At 35.2% G+C, this 22,011-nt stretch overlaps 1 protein-coding gene across 1 annotated transcript; it reads left to right on the forward strand.

The window, feature by feature from the left end:
- Positions 1-2,519: 2,519 nt before the first annotated feature.
- Positions 2,520-3,653, forward strand: TGIF2LX (TGFB induced factor homeobox 2 like X-linked). The gene has a single exon (XM_058535248.1). It carries the CDS (start codon positions 2,520-2,522, stop codon positions 3,243-3,245), a length of 726 nt encoding a protein of 241 aa, XP_058391231.1. The 3' UTR covers positions 3,246-3,653.
- Positions 3,654-22,011: the final 18,358 nt, after the last annotated feature.

Here is a 22,011-nt window from a genome sequence, read left to right on the forward strand (position 1 = left end):
CCACCACAGCACGGCTTAACAAGTGGTGCGTCGGTGTGCGCCCAGGATCCGAATGTCCTAACCTGCGAACCCGAGGCTGCCGCAGTGGAGTGTGCGCATTTAACCGCTGTGCCACCAGGCTGGCCCCAATTTTTTCTTTTCTTAAGTCACTGTGCTTTGTTTGAGGATAGTGTTTTTCTTTTTTTTTTTTTCAGTTTGCTTTTGCATTACCCCATTTTATGGAAGTCAAAACATAAGCTTTTTTCTTTTCTTAACTCTGCAGATAAACTAACATAATTTGGAGTGTAGAATACTCAAACTTACATTCAAATTACAAGTACATTACTAGAAACAATAAGTGACAAGATATAAAAAGCCTCATTCTTGTCATGGCTTTACATAATTTGAGAATACATAAGGTGCATATTATAGCATAGTACTATGTTCACTTATTATGCAATCATGAGAAGACACTTTTCAGAGTCATATGTAAATAAATCGATGCTTATAAATATACAACACTAATTGTTTTCAATAAGATTCCATGGTGTTTTGTGAAAAGAAGCAATGAAGAAAGAGAAAATTTGATAGAAACCATTTAAATAATTTTAGCTCCTCAGAAGTTTTAAAGAAGTAGGTGGAAGCAGTTCATTTCTCTCTTGGAGATGTTCTTAATTCATATTTTGTATCATTGAAAACTTGAAAGGTAATATAGGTTCTATTAGGTGTGTCTATTATTACATCATGAAACAAAACCAGGTTTTTTGGATCAAAACTGATGGGTTTCTTCCCAATTTTTCACCTACTTTCCAGATATCTTTATGTTCTATAGCTCTTATTGAAGGCAAAAAAAATCTCTAAATTTTGGGGGAATAATTTTGAACCACCATGATATTTCTTTTCAAGGGGATTAATAAAAGGGTCATTAAAAATCAAGGACCTAGGTCATGCCACTGAAAATAAATTATAGTGATTTAAATATGTACAATTCTGTTAATCCTTCAGCAGAGGTCTGAATCCCAGACACACAAAGAGCACATAGAAGCAACAAGTGAGAGAGGGTAAGTTACTAGAAACCATACTGACAAGAGTGATTTCAGTGAGCATGAGTCATGAATGTATTGATGGAAGATAATTTTAGGAAGTGAGCTTTTACTATGAATAAAAAATCTTATCTTCTGTGTTCCTGTAGCCCAAAAGACCAATGGAAGTAGTAGCACTCTCTTCAAGAGCATTCCAAAAGAGATCTTCAATTATAGCTAACATATGCACTTAGTGGTTGTTGGGAGCTTTGCTAAAACATCCATTATATTCTATTGTGTACTTCAATAGGTCTCCCCTACAGTAAATTTTAAGCTGTGACAGTCAGCACCAGTAAGGTTACCAATAGCCAAAGGATCAGCAGATGATATTTTGATGTTCAGCCCAGTGACACCAAACAATTCTTAAGGGTAAAAGGATATTGTCTTTGCCAAATAGAAACTATGGCAACTTAAAAAACTACTTGGGTTTTATATATGATGCTTAAGATGATGGCCAGGAGTTTCCTCTGAAAAAAAAATCTCTGAAATTAGCAATAAGTAATATCATACAATATCCTTGAGAAGTCAGAGTTCATGATTGTTTTCTAAGTGGATTATAGTGTTCCTGAAAGAGCCAACACTTGTTTTCAGCTATCTGAAATTAAAATGTACGATTTACAAATTATTTTCATCTGATTTAGGGGGTAATTTCCATGTACTTAAACTAGCAAGAAAGATTTAAAAAATCTAAGTTTGTGATCACCTTTATTTCTTGAATCCTATGCAGTTCTATGTTTCTACAAGACCCCTGAATTTCTGACTGAAGCTTCAAAAAGAATCATCACAACTGGATATCAGAGCCCAAAGTACAAACATAAAGACCACAGTGGCACAGTGAAGTCACACCAAAACCAAACATTTCAAGACCATAGAGAAGAAAAATCAAAGAGGTGGGATGTCAAAAACAAATAACTAGTTAAAAATTATTCTTAAATCAGCTTTGAATATGGAAGGGAGGAATCAGGGTACATCACTTACATTCTCCTTTTATTGAGGTTAATATCCAATAGATAAGTTGATTCTGATGTATGTGGATGCACCAACGATGCAATTATAAGGAATAAGAAGGAAGAACAATATCGTAGTAAAAGCAAACTGGAAGAAAGTGAAGAGCCTATGCATAAGCCAGATTTAACCAATAGAAACAGAGTTTATTAGCAGAAACTGGTGACAGCAGCTGAGAAATAAAATTCTGGAGAGCTATAAACTGATGGAGCGAAAATAAGTGCCTTTGAAAAGATGGAAAAAATACAGGACTTGTAGGGAAGAGGGAACCAGAAAGGGGGTGGGGGCGGCACGAGGGGCAGACAGGATGTGACGTCAGAAAGCCCGTTGGCTCCAAGCTGTTAGCAACACTGTTTATCTGCCCGTGCCTTCTCTACTGGCTTTCCCAGACCTACGTTAGTGCTAACTCAGCCATCCTCAACTCCCCAGATAGCGAAGACTGGCCTCACGAACATGGAGGCTGCTGAAGAAAGCCCAGTGGAGATCCACTGCCCCGCTCAGGACAGCTCAATCACGTCGGATAATAACACTGGTACAGATGAAGTTCTTGACTCCCTAGAGGGCAAGAGGAAGCGGAAAGGGTACTTTCCAACCAAGTCTGTGAAGATCCTCCGTGATTGGCTGTATGAGCACCGGTTTAAGGCGTACCCTTCAGAGACAGAGAAGCGAATACTGTCAGAGCAGACCAGTTTGTCTTGCCTGCAGATCTCTAATTGGTTTATCAACGCTCGCAGACGCGTTCTTCCGGAAATGCTTCAAGAGGATGGAAACGATCCCAACCAGATCACCATGTACGACGAAAAAAGCAGCGCTGCTGATGTGACCCACCAGCAGAGCACGGATCCATCTATGGCCGAGTCAGGGCCCGAAGATCCGGAAAAGATGCAGTGCCTGCCCCTGAGCCCCCTACCAATGGGCCAGGAGTCAGAGGAGAAGCTGCTGGATTCAGAGGAGAAGCTGTTGGATCCAGAGTCGGCCCCAGGCCAAAAGCTCTCTCCAAAGGCCCAGCCAAATAAAAAGGTCAAGATTTCCACCAGCAGGACCTTGCTTCTCTCTTCTCCCGAACCTGTGTCGACAGAGGAGTACCAGGATTTCAGCAGCTTCCAGCTGCTGGTGGATGCAGCCGTACAAAAGGCTGCCGAGCTGGAACTACAGAAGAAGCAAGAGCCCAAACCATGAGTTCCCGTGGCCCTAAAAAACCCAAGTAGTCAGTCCCTTGTCTACTGTGGTAGATCCACTCATGCTTCCACAAATAATTTGTAGTTTTACCTTCTATAGAGACATTTTTCCTTCTAGGGGTTTTATGAGAAACTTCACTACATATTGAGACTCTATTCTGCCAGATATTTCAGTGTTTCCAGATGGAATGTATTAACACTACAGCAAAGATCTCTTCTCTATTTCTTCTACTTCCTCCTGGATTTAAAAGCTTCGTGCAATCAGACCAATATATCTGAAACTAGACACAATGCTGAGACTTCTTCAGAGGATGTTTTGCCTTTTCTAACAGACTTTTTGGTCCAGGAGCTGCTGCAGATACCAAGTCACCCCTCTTTCTCTGTCTCTCTCTAACTTTCCTTGCTTATTACCATGGACGATGGAAAATAAAGTCTCTATAAAAGATGGCAATAGCACCACTGGCTTCATTTTAATGTTGGAGTTTTTGTGAAATTTTCAACTCTATGTTTTCCTTTGTACAGATTATTGACAATCTTAAGGAGTAGCTAATTTCTGCAGGGGGATAAGCATGAGAGCCAAAATACAGTGAATTTATAAACATGTTACAGATAAGGGTGAACTCTTATTTAGGGTACCAGTGAGAAGTATGCGGTAAAGATAAGGAAATTCCAAATGGTAATTTTCTACTGTTGGTTGTTGGATAGTTGGTTTTAGAGAATATTTTTTATTAGTTTTAATTCTCTGCATCAGAGGAAAAAGGTAAAAACAACAAAAAATAAGAAGCAGGAAAACTGACCAAAAGGTCCCCAGAAGAAACAGAACCAGAGAAAGATAATTTTAAAATAAGGAAAAGAAAAAAGTGAATCAATCTTTAACATTTTATGAGCAAAAAAAGAAAGTAGAATTAGGTATTCTGCTGTTTTTGTTTGGGTTGGTTTTGCCTTTTTAATACATTTATTTATTTTTTCCTTTTAAAATATTTGGGTTGGTAGGGGTGGAAGTGAGAATGACAAAACTTCAGGCAGCTCCCACTTGGAAATAATCCTGTTGTCCTGTAGGGGTAGCTCTTCCCACTGCCTCAAGTACAGGCAGATTTTCCAATAGGAACTGAAAATTATTCTTCCAGAAAGCTGTAATTCAGCTTCTTTGATCTTAGAGAGCTAAAACTTGAGGAATCTGGGGCTGGAAATTGGAGTCTAACCTCGGTTTCTGCTCCTGCCCTAAAGTGAAATAGACCATGTTTGGTCTCTACGTTTAGGCCCCATTTTTTGTATTGTTATCTAATTACTGGCGATTTTCAATACAGGACACCCTACCTTCTTTAAACATATTAAGAAACAATAATCACAGATTATTACTCTGTATATGATAATTTTGCATTGCACCAGGAAAGAAACAGGCGCATATTCCCAAACTGCTGTTCCTGAGTTCCATTTTCATCGTGCACTTTGCAATGGTGGATTGTATGCTATAGTAGTGGTGTAGTTTTCATTGCATTATGTGGGAAGAAAGTAGGGGGAACTGTTCTTTGGTTTCTGCCTTGGTTTTGTTGTGCAACAAAGATGGAGAAGAAGCATACTTTTTCAGTTAAATTAAGAAAAATATAGGAAAGAACTTTTATTGTTCAAGTTTTTGTCAAATACATTTTTTATTGGTTTTAATATAAAAGGGTGACTCACTGTCATTGCTCCAGACTTTAACCACTCTTCAGTTACAGCTTCTTTATTTCTGCTATTTTTTAGGAGTAAAGCTTAGAAAGCTTTAACCTACTGCACTCTGTGGAGAGAAATGGAAATAATTTTCTAAAGAAACTGCATTTTTTAAACCTAACCACCAATTCCATGTTACTTGAGTTTGAGAACTATATAAAATCTGGCGGGAAGAATCAGTTTCTAACACCATGGTTTTGCAGAAATAAAAAAAAAAAAGTGAAGGTGGCATTGAGAAAATAGCTTGACTGGGCTATTTTCTTGGACTTCTATTTGATATCAGATTTCTATTGTTATTAGTGGACTGAGAAAAGTATATAGTAGAAAAATTTAGGATGAATGGAAAGTCCATAGGGGATGGTTCTCACAAGGAATAGAGCGTAACTGGTTATGAAAATTGCTCTGTTCAGTGTTTTTTCTCTCTCTCTGTCTCTCTATCTCAGATGATTTAGAAGTGAGACTCACCAATGTGTACTCCAAGAATCTCATAGTACAAGTATTCGTATAAATGGATGTCACATCAGTGTGTTTTAATCCTCTGGTATAGGAACACATTTATAAACAATTTAGTCATAAGGGATATCTTCACCCTTTTGTTCTTTCATATCTCTCAAGAGTACAACTTGCAATATCAGAGATTTTCCTTTAGTTTATTTATTTATGAAGTCTAGAATGCCTTGCACAGTTTTTATAATGTACTCTAATATATGCAATGCATCTCTTTAGAGAGAAAACATGGGAGTGGGATTCTCCTGGGTATTTATTCAGTGAAGACTAAGACAAAGAACAATATTCAATCTATCATCTGCTAATCTCTCCAGCCAGCAAGGGCATACTTTGGGTACCAGGATTAAGCTATTCCAGTATGTTTCCTTTAAGTCACTGCCTTAAAACATCTTTTTTTGGTTTTCAAATATTTCCCAACACTTATTTTGACTAATTTTAGCTACTATGTGTGCTTTATCATAGTTCAAGGACCTAGACCCTTCTATCATTCTTTCTGAAAAATGCTTCTTTATTTATGTGTTTATTGTTAAAAATATTCCCTAGACTTTTTTTGCTTTCTTAGTTCATCATGCTAAAAGAAGGACAGTAAGAGCAAGGTAAGCATGGACTTAGCCACCAATTCCCAGAATGTTAGAAAGAGGTCACATCCTTTGGAGTAGATAAAAAGCAAATTGCTGCAAGATCAAGGAATGTGGTCTTTCACATAAGAAGGCATATAATTATATTTAATTTTCTAAGTAGTTATGGATGGTTACTTGGCACTTTTAGAACCTCAAGAATTGGCACACACTAAAACATAATCAAAAAGGACTTTTAAAAAATCATGAGTAACTGGCCGGCCTCGTGGCTTGGCCGTTGAGTGCGTGCGCCCCGCTGCTGGCAGCCAGGGTTCGGATCCTGGGCGCACACCGGCGCACCACTTCTCCGGCCATGCTGGGGCCGCAACCCACATACAGCAGCTAGAAGGATGTGCAGCTATGACATACAACTATCTACTCGGGCTTTGGGGGAAAAAAATAAAATGAGTAAAATTTAAAAAAAAATTATGAGTAACTAAGCCAAGATCAATTTTAAAGGAAAGGTAAAATTCACTGGCAGAAACCATTTAAGATGAAATTCATGAGACCAACTATGGTCTTTCACAATATAATTTTTGCTACTACTTGTATAGGCAGAATGCCAGGCTTGATCATCTATAAGCCTAATCAAGAACGGCTCTTAATGCTTTCTATAGAATGCAAATTGGAAATGTGATAAACATATTTTAGAACATCTCTTTTATTTGGACTTTTGGCTAATTTTCTTTTTCAATGATGTTTTCATTTTGTTTTAACAATTCTTATTAGCTAAATTATACTGGTGATATTTGGAGCTTTTAAGTTTGCATTCTTTTATATGAAAAAGACAATAACAATGGGTGACCAATGTTTTTCTACTAGATATTCTAAATGTTGCAACCTGCAGTTCTTTGTTATACTAATGTATGACAGATGATTGTTCTTTATGGGGCACTTATATATATATATAACAGAGAGGTTTCAGATATTAAAATCCTGACCAGAGATTAGTAAGTACCTTGGCTCACTATATAATATGATGAAAATTTTTATTATTTATTATGATTAGTTATTATTATTACTATCCTTTTGAAAATGCTAAAATTCTTTCCTTCCTATCCCAAAAATAGCCTAAAGAATTCTAATCCTCATAATCTTATAGCTTTTGAGAATATAATATAGAAAGCATTGAATAAGAAAGTGTTGAAATCAGTGATAACTTTTATAAAATCTTTCAAAGAATAAAAATTCCCTTGGTGCATGCTACTGTAAATTTAATATAAAGTGCTTATATTAACATTAATTTTTTTTGTGTGTGTGAGGAAGATCAGCCCTGAGCTAATATCCATGCCAATTCTCCTCTTTTTTTGCTGAGGAAGACTGGCTCTGGGCTAATATCCATGCCCATCTTCCTCCACTTTATATGGGACGCCGCCACAGCATGGCCTGACAAGCGGTGCATCAGTGTGCGCCTGGGATCCGAACCCAGGCCGCCAGCAGCAGAGCATGTGCACTTAACCGTTACAACGTGGGGCTGGTCCCTAACATTAATTATTAACTCTCTGTGATGATATAAACTTTCACTATTTTACCCTTAAAGAAAGATACTTTCGGTTTTCTGAATTTTCACCAGTTTATCGTCAAGTTTTGCCCAATGTGCTTATGAGATCATTGAAGAATATTAATAAGAATCGAAAATTAAAACAACACAAACAAAATGCTTTATTAAATTGGAGTGGCGTACCAAACTATGAAGTAATTGACTATTAATAGAAATATCTAAGGTGATGTTAGAAATTCTACATCTTCGTCTTTGCCAACCACATATTAAGTAGAATTTACCAAACAAAAGGACAGTAATTTTGTGTTCGAGTGATGTCAGGTGTGTATGTGTGTGTGTGTGTGTGTGTTAGACAGAGAAAGAGACAATAAGAGCGACAGAGAGAACGAGGGAGAGAATCTAAGAATCCAACAAGAGGACAAGCTTTACTTCCAAGTCAATACAGTGTATTAGCAGAATCTTCACTGTGATAGACGTTCAGTTAATAAGGTGCTTGTTAGATTTTTACACGGTTTAGGAATTTCATAAAAATCTTACAAAAGCATTTGGTCTTTAATAAACAAAAAATTGCAAAGATTCAAGCCAAATATATGCAGATTTTGAAGTACCAAGAGACTCTAAAGGCAACTGTCATGAACATATATGGATCTCAGAACATAATCTAAAAGTTACTTTCCCTATATAAATACTATATGATTTTAAAAGAAAAAGGTCAGGCTTTTATTTCATCAAGTGACAAATTGAGTGGATACAAGAAACTAGGAAATTAACTTAAAGTGTTAACTATAACATAGACAAAGTATGGACACGTTACATCAACCATTGTATAGAAAGATTTAGGGAAATTGTGTAGCTTTCCAGGAAAATTCCTATGAAATTTAATTACCTGTTCATAAATATGTGCTTTTGATAAGCTTTGCCTATATTTCAGACTTAACTATAATCATACTTCAAGTCAACATAGTTCATTGTTTCCTGACATTCCAATATTAAAAGAATATAAGTGGAATTCATAATTGTGCAGGTAATGAAATAGGTGGTCTATAAATCTCAGCCACTTTCAGCTAACAAAGCTGAGATTCTTCCCCTCTACTGCCCATCAGAGCTAATGCTATTCCAAACCTCTTTTAGTCATTGGGGATGGTAGTACATTGTGATATTTTTGCCATAAAACAAAAAACCTCATGATTCGTCAGTTACAGTAACAACAACAGAGCTTCATTGTTAGAGTTAGCTCTTGTGAACATATAGCCTGTGTGTTTGAATGTGGAACATGTGCAGCACTAAATGTATTACCTGTCACAACAGTTCCTCAGACTGGATAAATTATATCCCTCAGTTGGGTAGTACAAACGTAATTCTATTGCCATTATGTTGTGCCAAAGAGCTACTGCTGTGACAGGGTACATTATCGGTGATGTGTGTCTATGTGATGCCCAGTTTCTTCTTCCTCTACAGAAATCACATCCCTACAAAGTTTGTGGTATTCCAATATAAATGTTTTGTCAAAACTAGGAATTCCAATGTATGTAAAAGAACCGTTACAAATTAGAGTAAGATTCCATTGCAATCATTAGAAAGAGTCAGATTTTATAAATGTACCCTAATCCCTAAACCAGCCCATGCAGGGATTTGGAGTGGAAGGATTAAAAAGAAAGCTTCAAGTCTCAAGATGAAGAAAAGCTTTTTTTAAAAGTATATTAGGCAACAAGCATATTGAAAATTCACTCTTTTTAATTTACATTTTGAAATTATACTATTTAAAAATTACACTTTGCTGTGAACTCTTTTTCTGGAGAAAGAAGAAAAAGCAATAACCAAATAACTCTTTATTGCCATCAGGTCATGTATTAGGGCACACAAATATGGAGATATGATTATAAAAAACAAGGCCACTGAAGCATACCATGGAAGTCCTTTTCAAGTCTTATTGCCTCAGTAGGTTAAATAAATAAATAAGTGGAATCATATAACCTTCTATATGTTCTGGAGGAAGCCAACATAGCAAACATTTATAATAGGAAGGCGAGTACCAAGCAAGGACATCTCTAACTGCGTTCAGATGAATAAAAAACATATTTTAAAATGGCAATTTTAATTAAAAAAATCTAGCCCCTGAACCCTCCCAGGGGACCAGATTCTAGACACAACTATCCCCTTGCTAATTACAGCAGTCCAATATTTCACAAAGTCTCCAGAGAGAGGCTTGTCCTGAATTATAAAAAGTATAATAAATGAATAGGATGTTAACAACCTTCAAGGTATTTTAAAATTACCTTGGTTGTTCATAATAACTAAACACAGGCATATTAGATCAGCACCAGGAACCTGGTGTACTTATGTTGGTGGTGGTTTTTCTAACCTTGATACTGGCTAAACTGACCAGTGTTCCTGCTCAATGCAACAATTATTTCTAATTATATGATTAAAAAAACATGTTGTACATAAACTTTGTACATTGTGTCACTGATCCACAGATGGAAATAGAGAACATAGGGGATCTAATTATTGCTATTCTAACACTTTAATATATAGCTTCCTTTTTGATATATATCTAAAATGAGATGTTACAGTGCAACAGTTTTCTGAAATTGGAGCTCAATATGGATCATTGAAAAATCTTAATATGTATGGACTCCTCTAATCAAAAACACCTTTTAATGTATATCCAAATGAATAACATAATCAACTAAATCTAAAACAGTTTTTATATATTGATTGCTTACTTTATTGTTATGTCAAATTCTAAATTGTGTCACCTCACAATGGTAAGCACAGTATTATTGACCAAAAGACATAACCTGTTAAGTGCCTTATTCAAAGGAATGGAGTAGTAATAAAGCATTTATGCAAGGAACTACTATGTACCTGTAGCATGTGTTGTAAAATATTCCTACCATTTGTGTCATATGTATCAGTTCCAACGTTCAAAAGGAAGTTCAAGTCTTTTGAAATGAAAATCATTGCTTTTGGCTTTAATTCTGAATTATAGTAATTTTTTTTCTGTTTTCTTCCACTTTTAGCCAGCACATGAGGAAAATATTGAGTTACTCCCTATTATGGGCTCAGTTATGTTCTTATAAGTATACTGATCATATTGGATTAGGGCCCCACTGTTTTGACTCATTTAATCTTAATTACTTCTTTCAAGGCCCTATCTCCATGTGTAATCACATTGGGAATTAGAGCGTCAACATGTGAATTTTGGGAGAGACAAAATTCAGTCCATAATATATGGTTATATATCACCCAGAACATCTTGATGATAGTCATTAGAAATTCTATGTAGATGAATTAAGAGTACAAATAAGTGGAATCAAAGCTATTGTCCAGAAAGGCTATTGTTTTATTTCTAGCTAGAAGTGTGCCAGGGGGAGAGAGACATCAGCAAGATGGTGGAATATGAGTTTTAATTCTTCACCTTGCTGTAAAATGCTGATTTTGGCAATCACCCATGGATGAGAATACCTTTGTGGGAGCCTGGGAATCCAGCAGAGAGATCCCAACAGTCCATTGGAGCAAAAAAATCCAAGAATAGATGCCTTGAAGAGGTTAAGAAGGACAGTTTCACTTTAGCCATGTCACCTTTCCTCTGTGGTGGCACAGCTCAGTGCTAAGAGAGACTCCTTTGGCCCATGACTTCTCCCATGGGGGAAAGTGAGAGTGTAGTGAGCACCCAGCTTCCCCAGCTGCTCAAGAGACTCACTTCTTTCCCACCAAACCCAGAACACTAGGGATATTGGCATGCCTGGATAGTCTGGAGGCAACCAGGAGAAGGGAAACTGGTAGGAGTTCAAACAGCTGGGGCACAGAACTCAACAAAGGGACATGGTTTCTACAAAGCACCTTGTGGACTCCACCAAGAGCCCTGGCAATGAACCTTGTAGGATGCATCACCTGCAGACCACCCTAACTATCCCGTGCAAGCCCTCAGCACTCCATGCACCTCTCTTACTCATTGTCAGAACCATACACATGCCCTCACAGAAGGATGCACAGGTCTCTGTAGATCATGCAGAAGCATACTTTGCTGAATTGGGAGAAGGTGCATGACTTTGAATACATCAAGATATTGCCTTAGGGAAAATAAATAGGAGGCTGTCAGCACTAGGCTTGGCTTTACGAGATCAAGATAAAGCATATAATACTAAAATTTTCCCCCAAGAGGGAAAAAGAGGATTGGAGTGTATGCATCCATAGAAAAGGCCTGAGAGATCCCCAGAATCCCCAGCTGGGCTTACTGGTGAAGGCCTTTCTCTCCCAAAGCCAGTCAATAACTACTAGAGGAGGTTATTTTTTCTTCAAATGCAAAGACAGAAACACAAGACTTAAAAAAACATGAAAAATCAAGGAAACATGACATTAATAATAACAAAATTTTTTCCTAGGAACTGACAACAAAGAAATAGATATTTATGAATTGACTTACAAAGAACTCAAAATAATTGTTTTAAGGAAGCTCAGTGAGTTCCAAGAGACAAATCCAAATCAGGGAAACAATACATGGAAATGAGATGTCCAGCAAAGATATAAAGATCACAAAAAAGGACCAAACAGAAATTCTGGAGCTGAATAATACAATTAAGAAAATGAAAAATGAAATAGAGAATTTCAAGAGGAGATTCAATCAAGCAGAAGAAGTAATCTGTGAACATGAAGAGAGGTCGTTAAAATTATCCAGTCAGAAAAGAAAAAAGAATGAAAAAGAGTGAAACAATCCTATAGGATTTATGGGATATCATCAAATGAATATATATTATGGAAATTCAAGAATGAGGAAAGAGAGAGAGAGAGAAAGGGACATAAAACTTATTTAAAGAAACAGTGACTGAAAACTTCCCAAATCTTGGGAAAGATATAGACGTCCAGGTTCACAAAGCTCAAAAGTCTCCAAATAGGATCAACCCAAAGAAGATTACAGTGAGACATATTATAATCAAATTATCAAAAGTCAAAGAGAAAGAGAGATTTTTGAAAGCAGCAAGAGAAAAGTGATTCCTCATACAAAGGTAAAATCCATAAGACTATCAGCATATTTTTCAGCAGAGACTTTGCAGTCCAGGAGACAGTGGAATGATATATTCTGTGCAACGAAAGAAAAAAATTCCAACCAAGCTTACTATACCCAGCAAAGCTGGCCTTCAGAAATGAAGGAGAGATAAAGACTTTCCAAGAAAAACAAAATCTGAAGGAGTTCATCAGCATTAGACTTACCTTAGGAGAAATGGGAAAAGGAGTTCTTCAAGTTGAAATAAAGGATACCAATTAATAACAAAAACATATGGAAGTACATAGTCAAATTTAGAATACTCTAAAACTAATGATGATGCATAAATCAATTTTAACTCAAGTATAAAACTTAAAAGACAAAAGTACATAAAATAACAATACTTATAATAATTTGTTAATGGGCACACAATACAAAAAATGTAAATTGTGACAAATAACACGAAATGTGACTAGTAGAGAGTAAAGGGGAAACATTTTTGTATGCAAAGTTACATTGTTATTAGCTTAAAAGAAACATTACTATAAGATGTTTTTATGTAAGCTTCATGGTAAGAGAAAGGAAACAAAGCATACAACTACAAAAAAATAATTAAATTCAAATGAAGAAAGAAAGGAAGAAAGGCGCTACAAAATAGTCAGAAAACAATTAACAAAATGACAATAGTAAATCCTTACCTATACATAATCCCTTTAATGTAAATGGACTAAATTCTCTAATCAAAAGGCATAGAGTGGTTTAGTGGGGCAAAAAAAAAACAAAAAACTCGATGAAGTCTACAAGAGACTAACTTCAGGTTTAGGGACACACATAGGCTGAAAGTGAAGGGATACAAAAAAATATTCCATCCAAATAGTAACCAAAAGAGAGCAAGGGTAGTTCAACTAACTGAGGGGTAGTTTGACTTCAAGTCAAAATTGGTGATAAGGGATGAAGAAGATCACTGTATAATGATAAGGGGGTCAATTCACCAAGAGGATATAACAACAGTAAATATACATGAACCAAACATCAGAGTATCTAAATACAGAAATGAAACAAGCATAAGCAGAAATGAAGGGAGAAATAGACAGCAATATAATAATAGGGGACTTCAATACCTCACTTTCAACAATAGGTAGATAATCCAGACAAAATCCGTGAGGAAACAGAGACCTTGAACAACACTATAGACCTAATGGACCTAACAGACGTGTATATAACATTTCATTCAACACCACCAAATACACATTCTTCTCAAGTGCACATGGAACATTCTCTAGGATAGACCATATGTTGGACCACAAGAAAAGTCTTTTTTTTTTTTCAGAGAGAGAGGTTAATTCTTTGGTTTTTTTGTTTGTTTGTTCTTTAATTAATTTTTTGCAGTAACAGTGGTTTATAACATTGTATAAATTTCAGGTGTACATTATTATACTTCTATTTCTGCATAGATTACATGGTGTTCACCACCCAAATACTAATTACAGCCCATCACCACACACATGTGCCTAATAATCCCTTTCACTCTCCTCCCTCCCCACTTCCCCTCTGGTAACCACCAATCCAATTTCTGTCTCTATGTGTTTGTTTGTTGTTGTTTTTATCTTCTACTTATGAGTGAGATCATATGGTATGTGACCTTGTCCCTCTGATTTGTTTCACTTTGCATAATACCCTCAATGTCCATCCATGTTGTCACAAATGGATGGATTTCATTGTTTCTTATGGCTAAGTAGTAGGCCATTGTGTATATATGCCACATTTTCTTCATCCATTCGTCCCTTGACGGGCACTTAGGTTGCTTCCAATTCTTGGCTATTGTGAATAAGGCTGCAATGAACACAGGGGTGCACGTGTCTTTACACATTGGTTTTTTCAAGTTTTTTGGATAAATACCCAGCAGTGGAATAGCTGGATCATATGGTAGTTCTATTCTTAATTTTTTGAGGAATCTCCATACTGTTTTCCATAGTGGCTGCACCAGTTTGCACTTCCACTGGCAGTGAATGAGAGTTCCCTTCTCTCTACATCCTCTCCAACACTTGTTACCTCTTGTTAATTATAACCATTCTGACTGGCATGAGGTGATATCTCATTGTAATTTTGATTTGCATTTCCCTGATAGTTAATGTGTTGAACATCTTTACATGTGCCTGTTTGCCATCTGTATATCTTCTTTAGAGCAATGTCTGCTCAGATATTTTGCCCATTTTTTAATTGGGTTGTTAGTTTTTTTGTTGTTTAGCCATATGAGTTCTTTATATATTTTGGATAGCCTATTATCGGATACATGGTTTGCAAATATCTTCTCCCAATTGTTAGGTTGTCTTTTCATTTTGTTGATGGTTTCCCTTGCTGTGCAGAAGCTTTTTAGTTTGATGTAGTCCCATTTGTTTATTTTTTCTATTGTCTCTTGCCCAGTCAGACATGGTGCTTGAAAATACGTTGCTATGACCGATGTTGAAGAGTGTATTGCCTATGTTTTCTTCTAGAAGTTTTATGGTTTCAGGTCTTACATTCAAGTCTTTAATCCATTTTGAGTTAATTTTTGTGTATGGTGTAAGATAATGGTCTACTTCATTTTTTTGCATGTGGCTGTCCAGTTTTCCCAACACATTTTGTTGAAGAGAGCTTCCTTTCTCCATTATATATTCTTGTCTCTTTTGTGGAAAATTAGCTATCCATAGATGTGTGGGTTTATTTCTGGGCTCTCAATTCCGTTCCATTGATCTGTGTGTCTGTTTTTGTGCATGTACCATGATGTTTTGGTTACTATAGCTTTGGCAGTATTTTAAAATCAGGGAGTATGATACCTCCAGCTTTGTTCTTTTTTCTCTGGATTGCTTTGGCTATTCAGGGTCTTTTGCTATTCCATATAAATTTTAAGATTCTTTGTTCTATTTCTGTGAAAAGTGTTGTTGGAATTTTGATAGGGATTGTATTGACTCTATAGAGTGCTTTAGGAAGCATGGACATCTTATCTACGTTAATTCTTCTGATCCAAGAGCATGGAATATCTTTCCATTTCTTTGTGTCTTCTCAATTTCTTCCAGCAATGTTTTATAGTTTTCAGTGTACAGATCTTTAACCTCTTTGGTTAAATTTATTCTTAGGTATTTTATTCTTTTTGTTGCAATTGTAAATGGGATGGTATTCTTAATTTCTCTTTCTGCTACTTCGTTGTTAGTGTATAGAAACACAACTGATTTTTGTATGTTGATTTCATATCCTGCAACATTATCATATTCATTTATTATTGCTAAAAGTTTTTTGGTGGATTATTTAGGGTTTTCTGTATATAAAATCATGTCACCTGCAAATAGTGACAGTTTCACTTCTTCTTTTCCAATTTGGATCCCTTTTATTTCTTTTTCTTGCCAGATTGCTCCAGCGAGGACTTCCAATACTATGTTAAATAGGGGTGGTGAGAGTGGACATCCTTGTCTGTGTCTTGTTCTTAGAGGGATAGCTTTCAGTTTCCACCATTGAAAATGATATTAGCTGTGGCGTTGTCATATAGGGCCTTTATTATGTTGAGGTACTTTCCTTCTATAATCGTTTTATTCAGAGTTTTTATCATAAATGGATGTTGTATCTTGTCAAGTGATTTCTCTGCATCTACTGAGATGATCACGTGATTTTTATTCTTCATTTTATTAATATCATGTATCACATTGAATCATTTGTGGATTTTGAACCATCCCTTCATCCCTGGAATAAATCTCACCTGATCATGGTGTATAATCTTTTTAATGTATTGTCATATGCAATTTGCTAGTATTTTGTTGAAGATTTTTGAATTGATGTTCATCGGTGCTATTGGCCTGTAATTTTGTTTTTTTGTGTTGTCCTTGTCTGGTTTTGGTATCAGGGTAATTTTGGCTTTGTAGAATGAGTTAGGAAGCTTCCCCTCCTCTCAAATTTTTGGAAGAGTTTGAGAAGGATAGGTATTAGTCTTCTTTGAATGTTTGATAGGATTCACCAGGGAAGCTGTCTAGTCCTGGACTTATATTTTTGGGGAGGTTTTTTATTAGTGCTTCAATCTGCTTACTGGTGATTGGTCTATTCAAATTCTCTATTTCTTCTTGATTCAGTTTCGGAAGATTGTACGATTCTAAGAATTTATCCATTTCTTCTAGATTATCCAATTTGTTGGCATATAGCCTTTCATAGTGTTCTCTTATAATCTTTGTATTTCTGAGGTGTACATTGTAATTTCTCCTCTTTCATTTCTGATTTCATTTGTTTGAGCCTTCTCTCTTTCTTTCTTGGTGAGTCTAGCTAAAAGCTTGTCATTTTGTTTATCTTTTCAAAGAACCAACTCTTGGTTTTATTAATATTTTCTATTTTTTTTAGTCTCTCTTTCATTTATTTCTGCTCTGATTTTTATTATTTCCCTTCTTCTACTGATTTGGGGCTTTGTTTGTTCTTCTTTTTCCAGTTCCTTTAGGTGTGCTGTAGATTGTTTATTTGAGATTTTTCTTTTTTATTGAGATATGCCTGCATTGCTATAAGCTTCCCTCTTAGAACTGCTTTTGCTGTATCCCATAAATTCTGGCATGTTGTATTTTCATTTTCATTTGTCTCCAGATATTTTTTGATTTCTTCTTTGATTTCTTCATTAACCCAATAGTTGTTCAGTAACATTTTGTTTAATCTCCACATATTTGTGGCTTTTATGATTTTCTTCCTATAGTTGATTTCTAGTTTCATACAGTTGTGGTCAGAAAAGATGCTTGATATTACTCACAAGAAAAGTCTTAACAAACTTAAGAAGTTTGAAATAGTATCAAGCATCTTTTCCAAGCACAATGGTATGACACTAGAAATCAATAGCAGGAGAAAAATTGGAAAATTCACAAATATGTAAAATTTGTGACACAAACAACACACTCCTGAAAAACCAAGGGGTCAAAGAAGAAATAGGAAGGGAAATCCAAAATTATCTTGAGACACTCAAAAATGGAAAAAAAAACCAAAATTTATGTGGTGCTGTAGAAGCAGTTTTAAGACGAAGGTTTACGATAATAAAGGCCTGCGTTAACTTGAAAGAAAGATCTCAAATAAACAGCTTAACTTTATACCTCAAGGAACTAGAAAACAAAGAAGAAACAAAGCACAAATTTGGCATAATGATGGAAACAATAAAGATTAGACCAGAAATAAGTGAAATAGAGACTAGAAAAACAATAGAAAAGATCAGCAAAACTAGGTTGGTTTTTTTGAAAAGATAATCAAAACTGACAAATCTTTAGGTGGACTAACAAAGAAAAAAATAGAGAGAAGACGCAAATAAAATTGAAAATGAAAGAAGAGATATTACAGCTGATACCAAAGAAATACAAAGGATTGTAAAACACTGTTATGAACAATTGTATGTCAACAAATTGGATATTCCAAAAGAAATGGATAAATTTCTAAGAATTTACAATATACAATGTTGAATCACGAAGGAATAGAAAATCTGAACAGCCCAATAACAAGTAAGGAGGGTGAAGCATTAATCAAAAACCTCCCAACAAAGACAGACCCAGGACCAGATGGCTTTATTGGTGAATTCTACCAAACATTTAAAGAAGAATAAATACCAATTCTTCTCATACTCTTCCAAAAATTGAAGAGGAGGGAACACTTCTAAACTCATTTACAAGGCCAGCATTACCCTGATACCAAAGCCAGACAAGGACACTACAAGAAAAGAAAATTATAGACCAATATCCCTGATAAACATCGATGAAAAATTTCTCAACCAAATACTAGCAAACCAAATTCAATAGCACACTAGATGATAACACTTGATAACATAATCAAGTTGGATATATTCCTGGGATGCAAGAATGATTCACCATAGCAAATCAATAAATGCGATACACCACATTAACAGAATGAATAACAAAAATCATATGAGCTTCTCACTAGATGCAGAAAAAGCATTGGACAAAATTAAACATCCTTTCATGATACAAACTGTCAATAACATAGTTATAGAAGGAATATATGTCAACATAATAAAGGGCATATAAGACAAGCCCACAGCTAACTTCATACACAACAGTGAAAAGATGAAATCATTTCCTTTAAGATCAGGAGAAAGACAAGGATGCCCACACTCACCAATTCTATTCAACATAATACTGGAATTCATAGCCAGAATAATTAGGCAAGGAAAAGAAATAAAAAACATCCACATCAGAAAGGAAGAAAGAAAATTGTCTCTGTTTGCAGATGACATGATTTTATATAGAGAAAATGCTATAGACTCCACCAAAAAACTGTTAGAGCTAATAAATGAATTCACTTAAGTTGCAGGATACAAAATCAACATACAAAAACCAGTTGCAGGTGCTGGCCTGGTATTGTAGCGGTTAAGTTCATGCACTCGGTTTCAGCGGCCCGGGGTTCGCAGGCCTGGATCCCGGGCGCAGACCTACGCACTGCTCATCAAGCCATGCTGTTTTGCTTCTGGGATGCTGTGGTGGCATCCTATATACAAAATAGAGGAAGATGGGCACAGATGTTAGCTCAGGGCCTATCTTCCTCACACACACAAAAAAAGTTGCATTTGGTTGCATTGTATATTGCATATACAATAAGAACAAGCTATCTGAAAAAGAAATAAAGAAAATTCCCATTTACTATAGCATCAAAAAGAATAAAATACTTAGGAATAAATTCAACCAAGGAAGTGAAAGCTCTGTACACTGAATACTATAAGACATTGATGAAAGAAATTGAAGACACAAATAAATGGTATTGTATTCTGTGTTTATGGATTGGAAGAATTAATATTTTTAAAATATTAAATAAAATACTACCCAAAGTGATCTATTGTTCACTTTCTGAATGCCTGGAAAGTAATGTATATTAGAGTTTAGTAGAGTCTGTCATTTACTCAGTCAACATACAATTCTTACTATCTTCCAAGCAGCTAAAACATAGAAAATAAACCAGAGTCCTTGACTTCAAAGTTTAAATTTGACCTGCTTTTATTCCAAGAGGATAAATTCTGTGAGACTATACAATGTCTTGATTTAAAATAAAATACACAGAGAATAAGCTAGGTGATGATTAAAATGAACAGCCACCTGTTTACAATTTCCCTTCACTAATCTTTTTATGGCAATAAGGCATTTCAGTAGTTGTACCTATCTTCATACAAGGCAGCCTTTCCTCAATGTTATTCCCTAAAACACAACGAGAAATAGGAAGATTTCAACATATTGCTGAGAGTTGTCAGATCATCCACTGGATCAGAAGGGGATCCAGATAGACAGAAGCCATTATGCTCATGTAGTTGCCTTAGGTGGAAACTGTATCAAATTTTCTAGTTATGCAGATCCATGGTCTACAAACTTTGTTGAACTTGCATCCCACACATTTTGAGAATTGCTACCAATACAGTATATGGATTTATTCCTGAATATTGCACATGCATATTTATATCCATACTCGTTATGAATCGTACACACAAAAATGAATTATGGTTATGTAAGTGGGAAGCACAAACAGTTCTAATATTTTCCCATGCCCTAATACATCTTTTTGTTTATCTCATGGTGTTCACACAGGTGAATTTTGAAATATCTATTGTAAATATGTAATATGTTCCTTGAAAAGAGAAAATTATATCAACAGAAAACTGGAGTAAAATATTTACACTTTAATGATCAGTGTCCAGATAGGTAGATTTTTAGTTTAATCAAACTAAAACATTTGATTTTAATTCTAGGGTAAATTCTTAGCCATTTTATTAGATATAATATATATTCCTTTAAAGCCTAGAAAATCAGTTCTTGCCATTTCTCTCTCTCTCTCTGTCCTGCCTGATCTTCCCTGATTTCTCTCTTAAAGATAAAGTCTCTGAACTGATTTTGTATTGCTAAAAAGCACAGAAAAATTTTTGAGCTCAAAGGCGTCAAGAACCTTTTACACAAACCAAGATATCTTACTCAACATCAGAAAAAAAATATCTCTAACTCTGACTTCTCTTGAACTTTCTAGAAAGTTTGTTGCTTTTGACACATATCTATTTCAAGATTTAGGTGGGAATAGGGAAGTACTTTTATAAGACTTTAGAGGATCATATATAAGAAGGCAACTGGGCATATTTTACATGAGTATTGCTGAAATAAGCAGATAGTAAATTTTGATCAAGGCCTATAAATCTAAGATGAATTAATTCAATCTCCACTGATATTAGAATTCTCATTAGAGAAAAAATTGCTTTCTGGAAGATATTTTTGTATTGTATACATAATATATAAATATATATTTCTGTACATAATATATGATTTATTAATATATTGATTCCTTTGGATTTCTGAAACTTATTTATAATAATATTTTAATTCTAAATACAAGGAAGGAAACAAACAAATGTTTTCTTAACCAAAATTCAAACACTTTTGCTATTTGTTCACTGATTAAATATTCCATTGACCAGAAAAAACCGTGAATAGTCAAAGCAATCTTGAGAAACAAGAACAAAGCTGGAGGCATCACACTCCCTCATTTCAAACTATATTACAAAGCTATAGTAATTAAAACAGTATGATATTGGCACAAAAACAGAAAAATAGATCAATGGACCAGAATAGGGAGCCCAGAAATAAACTCATGCATATATGGGCAATTAATTTATGACAAAGATGCCGAGGACATACAATGGGGAAAGGGCAGCCTCTTTAATAAATGATGTTGGGAAAACTGGACAGCCACATGCAAAAAAATGAAACTAGACCATTATCTTACACCATACACAAAAATTAACTCAAAATGGATTAAAGATTTGAACGTAAGACCTGAAACCATAAAACTCCTAGAAGAAAACATAGATAGTAAGCTTCTTGACATAGGTCTTGGCAATGATTTTTTGAATCTGACTCCAAAAGCAAAAGCAACAAAAGCAAAACTAAACAAGTGAGATTACATCAAACTAAAAAGCTTCTGCACAGCAAAGGTAACCATAAACAAAATGTAAAGGCAACCTACTAAATGGGAGAAAATATTTGCCAATCATATATCTGATAAGGGGCTAATATGCAAAATATATAAAGAACTTGTACAATTCGATGGCAAATAAACAAGTAATCCAATTAAAAAATGGACAGAAGATCTGAATAGACATTTTTCAAAAAGACATACAGATGGCCAACAGGTACATGAAAAGATGCTCAATATCGTTAGTCATCAGGGAAATGAAAATCAAAACCATAATGAGATATCACCATCTGTTAGAATGGCTATTATCTAAAAGACAAGAAATAACAACTGTTGGTGAGAATGTGGAGAAAAGAGAAACCTTGCGCACTGTTGTTGGGAATGTAAATTGGTTCAGACACTATTGGAAACAGTAGGGAGGTTCCTCAAAAAATTAAAAATAGAACTACCATACAATCCAGCAATTCCACTTCTGGGTATTTATCCAAAGAAAAATGAAAAC

This window comes from Diceros bicornis, chromosome X (genome assembly GCF_020826845.1).
Source record: "Diceros bicornis minor isolate mBicDic1 chromosome X, mDicBic1.mat.cur, whole genome shotgun sequence".
NCBI lineage: Eukaryota > Metazoa > Chordata > Mammalia > Perissodactyla > Rhinocerotidae > Diceros > Diceros bicornis.